A 7,883-nucleotide genomic window follows, 5' to 3' on the forward strand; every position below is an offset into this window, starting at 1 on the left:
ATGAGTGTTGACTTTTGGCTAATATCTCTAGAAGTAACTCATTTTGTCAGCACGTTAGATTAAGAAACTGTCAAAAATAAAAACCACCAGTTTTCAAAATGTTGGGCTTAGAACAGTCTTCGGCACTTTTAGGATCTGCTTGTTTTGCAAGTGCCGTAAAACTTGTATTAAAACTATACTGAAAAAAACAACAATCCAACAAGTTTGCCAAGTAACAGACACAAAGTAAAAATATATTATAACAAAACAACACTGCCTTTCTCGATGGTGCCAGATCTTTGCTTTTATTATTATGTGTACCAACAACGTGAACATTACTTCAAATTACACGTTCAACACTGACTCATAATTATATGTAGCTGCTGATTAAAAACATGAATATATATACATCTTAAAATCATACATGCATAATGGCGAGGCCGCATATCTTTAAAATAGCTGCTATAAACATGACAGAACACAAACTATAGTATAGTGCAGTCAAAAATTCGTGGTGCGACTGATTTTCAAATATCTTCTCAACTATGGAGCATAGGTTCTCCAATTTTTACGCAGTGACTTGTATCAATTTGTCTTAACAGATAAACATTTTTGTAAACACCTGAAAGCTGTATTCTAGAAAATTCCTTAATAAATACTAATAAAAAATCCAAGCGGGTGGTTTCTACAGATTTTTAAATGTTTACAGCTGGGGCAATATTGCTTTTCATAGCAAGTCCGTCGGGTTTTTCTAATCGGGACATTATGCTTATTGAACGCTTGTTTTGAGAGCCATTGGTTCAAAAATGTGTTCACTATAACAATAATTTCTTGTAACAAGTTTTGCAAGTAAAAATTGTCATCGATGAGCTGTGACGTAGGCTATATGCGTAATCGAAATGTGTGTAAGAAGTGGGAAGTGCTGTGAATTATACCATTTTACGTGTGACAAATATTTCAAGTATTTTATATAAATTTATGAAGAAAAGTTTTTTTAATCTAGCCCCAATTGTTCTGGGAAAATATGATTTAGTTAAGACAAATTGATACCAACTGCTATGCAAAGTATGGATGACATTGATTCACCCGTTATAGAGATATTTGAGGATAAGTTGCACCACGAGTTTTTGACCGCACTGTAAAATGCTCCTTTTCAATCTTGACTGTGAACCCACTCACAGTGTGGTAGTACCAAAGATAGTACATAACAAGATGGGCCACCCAGCCAAAAAAGTGTCCGCCGGAAGTTTGCTCTTTGCTTCAGATGGCGCTGCAGTCTGTTTTGAAGTTCTCTTTCGTTTTTCCAGAAAAAGAAGAGGAATAGCACCCCCTTGCGTGCGCAGGTCGACTGCTGTTCATCAGTAGTTCGGGTTCGTTCAGTGCGGAGTTTTAGTTGTTTTTTTTTGTTTTAATGACCTCTCGCCTTTCATTCCAAAGTCAAATTAAATAAAGAAAACAATCACCCTTTCCTCCGAAGAGGTTTTTTGTCAGCGTAACCATTTTAAAAAAGCGTTCTTCCGAAATTTATTCAAAAACTTGCCAGTTTCACTTTGATTTTTTAAACTCAAGTAGGATAACTCTGTTCGCCAAGGATGCGCATTTGCGAAGAGGGCGCCACCGAATTTTGAGGACACTTTTTTAATTGGCTCAAAGAGGGAGAAGTGGCCCCTCTTGTTCTGTAGACTCTTTGGTAGTACTCCCGTCCATTTCTCCTCAACCTAAAATATCAATGTAGGTTACGCGCCGTCTTTCAGTCTATCTATGTACAATGCACTTCTCTCGATCAAAGTCAAGAAAATATACTTCAAAACTATGTCTGTCTGTCTGTCTGTCCATCTGTCTGTCTGTTTGCCTGTCGGTCTCTCTTTCTCTTTTTCTCTCTTTCTCTCTCTCACTCTCTCTCTCTCTCACTTACTCTCTCTCTCATACCCTCTCTCTCACTCACACTCTCTCTCAGTCTCTCTCACTCTCTCTCTCTCTCTCTCTCTCTCTCTCTCCCTCTCTCTCTCTCTCTCTCTCTCTCTCTCTCTCTCTCTTTTATTTCATATACATCTAGACCATTGCTCACCACCCTGGGCAATATCCCCAACAAGTGGGCGATCTGGTAATATTGGTGGGCGGTGGAAATCACTCGAGTAGTTTTATGCATTATCTAAAGCCCTCCTTGGAAATATACAAAATATAGGTGGGTGATATGAAAACGGTAGCTTGAAAGGCGGCAAAAGTGAGCTCTGGCTATAAAAAGGTTGTCAAGCACTGATCTTAACACACACACACACACACACACACACACACACACACACACAAATAAACAAACACGCTCACTTAAACTCTTAAACGCACACATTCACGCGCACACTGGCACACAGGCACACAGCACACAAGCGAATTAAAAATCCTAAGACTTACAAATCTAAGACAGCCTGCCTGAAACATCCAGGGTATGTATTTTCTTTCAATAAAGTTTTAAGTACAACTTTATTTGCGAGGGATGGGTGATTGTTCCGGTGCGGTTTGCTCCTTCTTTCCTATCAAACATCTCTCGTCCTGATGTCTCCTCCTCTTTTTTGTGTTTGCTTAGACTCTCTTGTAACACCTCTAATCATCAGCACGTATATGATGACTTTATTATGTTGCCAAAAAACTCTAACTAAAACTAAACTTTAAAAAACTCGTTATTGATATCTCGCGTGACCTAGCCTCATAATTTGAGGATTGTAATCGTTTATGACAGCGGAAGATCTTGTCAGTATGTTAGTGTTTTAGCGCCTTATGCTTCCCAGGAAGTTAAGTTGGTTTCAGAATGCTCTCAGGTCAGCCGGGGTAATAGTAGTATAGATTGTGAAGTGCATAGAGCTTGCTGTTGAGCGGGGATTTGCGCTATACAAATGCTATTACTATCATTATTATCATTATTATTATTATTATGAAGCAAGACCCGCATCTTTGCACATGGAAAAGAATACTCCTCTCTGCTCGATGAGCCGTTTGGGGGTGTCGAACTCTTTGATGACTCCTGCATCCATCACTATGATCCTGGAGAAAAATGTGGTTTGTTTCAGTCCTGGTTTTAGTATGCGTCAGAGAGAGAGAGAGAGAGAGAGAGAGAGAGAGAGAGAGAGAGAGAGAGAGAGACAGAGACAGAGAGACAGAGAGAGAGACAGAGAGAGAGACAGAGAGAGACAGAGAAAGAGAGAGAAGGGAGAGATAGAGAGGGGGGCAGAGAGACAGAGAGGGAGAGACAGACAGGCAGACAGACAGACAGACAGACAGACAGACAGACAGACAGACAGACAGACAGACAGAGAGGAAGAGAGAGAATAAGAGAAACATCCGTACCAATATCATCAACAACAACAACAGTAACAACAAGAACAAAAACGGTAGCAATAAAACATCATCATCATCATCATCATCATCCTCATCATCATCATCATCATCCTCATCATCATCATCATCATCATCATCATCATCATCGTCATCATCATCATCAACAACAACAACAACAACAACAACATCATCATCATCATCATCATCATCATCATCATCATCATCATCATCATCATCATCACCAATAAACAGAGGAATCAACCACAACATCACCGTCATCATCATCATCATCATCATCATCATCATCATCATCAACAACAACAACAACAGCAACCATTCCTCACGACCCACCCACCCACCCACCCACACACGCCCCCACATACCTGTCGTAGTCCATGATAGTGTTGAGCCTGTGCGCTATGGCCAGGATGGTGCACTCCTTGAAGGACTCCCGGATGGTGTTCTGGATGAGAGTGTCTGTCTCCAGGTCAATGGCCGCCGTCGCTTCGTCCAGGATCAGAATGCGGGTGTGACGTAATAGGGCCCGGGCCAGGCACACCAGCTGGCGCTGTCCCACACTGAGAGGGTGAGAAAAAATTGGTCGTTTTTTAAGGACAAGCGGGCTAACCCAGATTTCGGGGGTTTTCCAGAAATCTTGACCTACACCAAAAGTGGGCATTGCCCTATTTACCTATAGGAGAATTTGGGTTTCATTGGTGTGTATATTTGTTTGGTTTTTAGAGAAAACTCTCCTTGTTTTTTAAAGAAACTGAACACGGGTCCAAAAACTTTACTTTCCATTTTCTCAAAACAACATTTTGCGGGATAACCCCCTTGTACTTAAAAGCGACCGATTGTGAGATGGTATAGGTTTAACAATTGAGGCAACAGAGGACAGAGTTGTGGTTCATAAGACGCATGCTGCGTATCCACATGGACAGCTAGAAAAACAAATGAAGAAGTCTTGGTTGAAGCAAATTGCAGACGCAGCTTATAACGAATATACAAAAGCGACAGGCAAAGTTCTTTGGACACACAAAGTGGAAAGAAGCAATGGAGGATATTATTGTAACAACAGGCAAGTTTGATGGAAATTGGGGCAGAGGCAGACAGAGGGAATAGATACTGGACAAGATGACAACATGGCTAGGAGCAGCAAGTACAACAGACACCATTGCTGCAACGAAAGAAAGAGGGAAGTGGAGGTCCATGATCGCCCACTCCAGTCGGCAAAGCATCGGATAATGACGATAGGTATAACGTCCCTATCAACTTACTTTCTTATTTTACTTTATCCGCCCTCTTGTACCTCTAGGGCGTCGAGGGGGGAAAGAGCTTTTTTGTCTCAAGCAAGTTTGATGGCCTGGCTAGGTGGAACGTTGTATGTTTTCAGGGTAGCCCCTGTCAACACTACCACTACCACGTAATTAAAGAGGCGGGACCTCCGAGTTTAATGTTCATTCCCAAAAAGACTGAGCCAAAAAGAAAATGTATCTATACACAAACACACACACACACACACACACACACACACACACACACACACACACACTCACATACACACACACAAACATACACACATGCACACAGACGCGCACGCACACATTCACACGATCACACAAACAGACTCGTTTATCTCCTCCCAACTAACCTGAGGTTTGAACCCTCCTCGCCACACTGGTACATGAGCCTTTCTTGCTGCGCCATCACGAAAGGTTTGAGGTGGGACCTCTCTATGGCCTGCCATAGCTGGTCGTCTGTGTACTGGTCAAACGGGTCAATGTTCATCCTCAGGGTGCCAGAGAATAGGACCGGGTCCTGGTTTTGGTTTAGAAGGAAAAAGAAAAAAAAGAAAACATCGTGCAAGATTACCGTAACTGCAAATGGTGTTGTTGCTGTTGTTGTTGTTGTTGTTGTTGTTGCTGCTGCTGCTGCTGCTGCTGCTGCTGCTGCTGCTGCTGCTGCTGCTGTGTTTCTCCAAGCACTACCTCATTTGATTTCTTTACTTCCAAGAGTTTCAGCCGTCTCCGAAGAAACCACGTTTTTGTTGCTCCAATTTTGCGAAAAGATTCATACATAAACAACCAAAAAAAAACCAACCAAGAAACCAAAACCAAAAAAAAACAAGCAAAAACAAAACACAAACACAAACAAAAATTTTAATGCAACAAAAACAACAAAAACGAAAACAAAAACAAAAAATGAAATACAACAAAAAAACAGAAAAAAACTTCAAAAAGGCAAAAACCGAAGGAGACATACCTGTGGCAGGATGGTGAGGCGACTCCGCAGGTCGTGCAGTCCAATGTCCGCGATGTTCACCCCGTCTATGATGATGCTGCCGTTCACGGCCTCGATGATCCGGAACAGACACAAGGTCAAGGACGACTTGCCCGCCCCCGTACGCCCTACTATGCCGACCTGGTGAAGAGAAGATGTTCAACGAGCTTGGTGACTTGAAATTGATATGGGCTGGCCACACGGGTAGAATGAAGGATACCAGATGGGTAAAAAAGATGTACTGACTAGAGACCAAAATCTGGAAAACGAGTGTACATTGACCATCAATAAGTTGTTTATAGAGGCACCAGCAATCCAGGTCCAGGTGCTCTTTTAGCGAGTGTACCAGAAAGAAGACGGCAAGATGAGATCAAAGAGAGGACGGCGGAGAAGAGCCAAAAGAACGGTGGCAGCCATTGTTGGAAGGCTACATCGCCTAGAAAGAAAGCACCAGAGAAAAAAAAAGGCTGAGTAAAATGCAACATGGTCAAGGGACCTAGACGCCCACTAAATCATAGTATAGTATAGAAGAGGTATTTTTGTCCTTTTCTTTCTGTTTAAAAGATAATAAAGTTTGTTCTTTCTCTCTCTCTCTCTCTCTCTCTCTCTCTCTCTTCCTCTCTCTCTCTCTCTCTCCCTCTCTCTCTCTCTCTCTCTCTCTCTCTCTCTCTCTCTCTCCCTCTCCCTCTCTCTCTCTCTCTCTCTCTCTCTCTCTCCCTCTCCCTCTCTCTCTCTCTCTCTCTCTCTCTCTCTCTCTCTCTCTCTCTCTCTCTCTCTCTCTCTCTATCTCTGCACAAGATTGAAGACATTATTTTCCCCCCTTATTTTTCCGTTTGCTCCCCACATTGATTATAATGAGCGTTTTAATCGTCACCTTTTCTCCCGAGTTGATGCAGCAGTTGACGCCTTTGAGAACGAGGTCCAGCCCCTCCCTGTACCTGGTCTGGTACCGGTTGAACTCCACCACACCCTTGGACGGCCAGGACTTGGCGGGACGGTTGTCAGGGATGATCACATCAGCCTGGGGGAGGAATATGTAGCTGTATTATTAGTATTACTCATTTTCAGTTCATGTCCGATTACCATCATTACTCTTTAGTTTAGTTTTAGTAGAGGTTTTACGGCGCTCGCAACTGCATAAGGTTGTGTGAACGCCAGAAGTTTAGAGGTGTTACAAGAGAGTAACAAACATAAAAAAAGAAGAAGGGGAGTTAAGGACGACAGATGTTTGTTAGGAAAGAAGAAGCAAATCACACCAGGGCACCCATCAACCACCCACCATCATCACTCTGCGCCCCATGGGGACTCGTGCGTTGTGTAGTTTCATTTGTCAGTGCGATCACTCATCATTTCATTCCGTTCTACATCACTGTCTCGTGTCTTCCATTTCATTTCAGTTGATGTCGTCATCACTTGTACCCTTGTTGAATCTTTAAAAGTTCATTAACGTTATCTGACAAGTGATGAGTCATTCTTTAGAGCGGACGCTTGGTTAGTTTGTGGAAGAGTATAACGGCGCATACTACACAAATAGGTCATATAATTTCCCACCGAAGATTAGAGGTGTTAATTGAGAGAAACACACAAAGAAAATGAGAAGAAAAATAGATGTGGGATAGGAATAAAGGAGCAAAACTCTCCAGAGCACCAGTCAAATATCCACAGAATAGTAATAATAATATAAGTAGGAGAAAACTCATGGGGCGAGCGAACAGCCGGAGATCATCAGAGGAAGAATCCCCTTCAAGCAAGTGTTGCGGCCCTAACTTCCTGACACTCTAAGGGGGCCGGGCCACACTCATGTCATGACTCCTAAGTGCTCTCCTGCTGTTTTTTCCCCCTTGGCGCTGATCGAGGTTTGGGGCATCTCTGGATCTTCAATCCGTGAATGTTCGTGCAATGCCACGGAGCCCCCAGTGGAAACAGCAAATGCAAAGCCTAAATAAATCTACTTAGTGGCTTGAACAATGTTATAAGACCAGTGTTAAGAGGATTGAATAAGACGTAACTAAACCTCGTTTCAATATAAAGCCCTGGAACATCTTGCTCTCCCTGGAAAAAATAGGAGGCAGAATATACAAAGGTAGATTAGTGATAACTTATTAGGAGAACTTTAACAGATGGTGACGAGAAAATGCCAGGGCAATATTATTTTATACATGTGTAGATCTTGTTTTCTAGAGCGTCCGAGTAAAGAAAAGATTAGCGAACCATGATTGCCGATTTCAGATCTGGACGGGTGAAGAAGAAGAAGAAGAAGAAGAAGAAGAAGAAGAAGAAGAAGAAGAAGAAGA

The 7,883-nt window shown here is 42.3% G+C and overlaps 1 protein-coding gene across 1 annotated transcript in view; it reads right to left on the bottom strand.

The window, feature by feature from the left end:
* Window positions 1–2,903: 2,903 nt before the first annotated feature.
* LOC101856948 (canalicular multispecific organic anion transporter 1-like) overlaps window positions 2,904–7,883 on the bottom strand; it is a 41,715-nt gene continuing 36,735 nt past the window's right edge. The window contains exons 17-22 of the mRNA XM_035973434.1: window positions 7,604–7,641; window positions 6,464–6,629; window positions 5,572–5,730; window positions 4,961–5,127; window positions 3,693–3,887; window positions 2,904–3,015 (exon numbers count right to left, since the gene is read on the bottom strand). Coding sequence (XP_035829327.1) covers window positions 2,904–3,015; window positions 3,693–3,887; window positions 4,961–5,127; window positions 5,572–5,730; window positions 6,464–6,629; window positions 7,604–7,641 — 837 coding nt within the window. The remainder of the gene's footprint in view (window positions 3,016–3,692; window positions 3,888–4,960; window positions 5,128–5,571; window positions 5,731–6,463; window positions 6,630–7,603; window positions 7,642–7,883) is intronic.

The sequence above is a fragment of the Aplysia californica genome, unplaced genomic scaffold (genome assembly GCF_000002075.1).
Source record: "Aplysia californica isolate F4 #8 unplaced genomic scaffold, AplCal3.0 scaffold01224, whole genome shotgun sequence".
NCBI lineage: Eukaryota > Metazoa > Mollusca > Gastropoda > Aplysiida > Aplysiidae > Aplysia > Aplysia californica.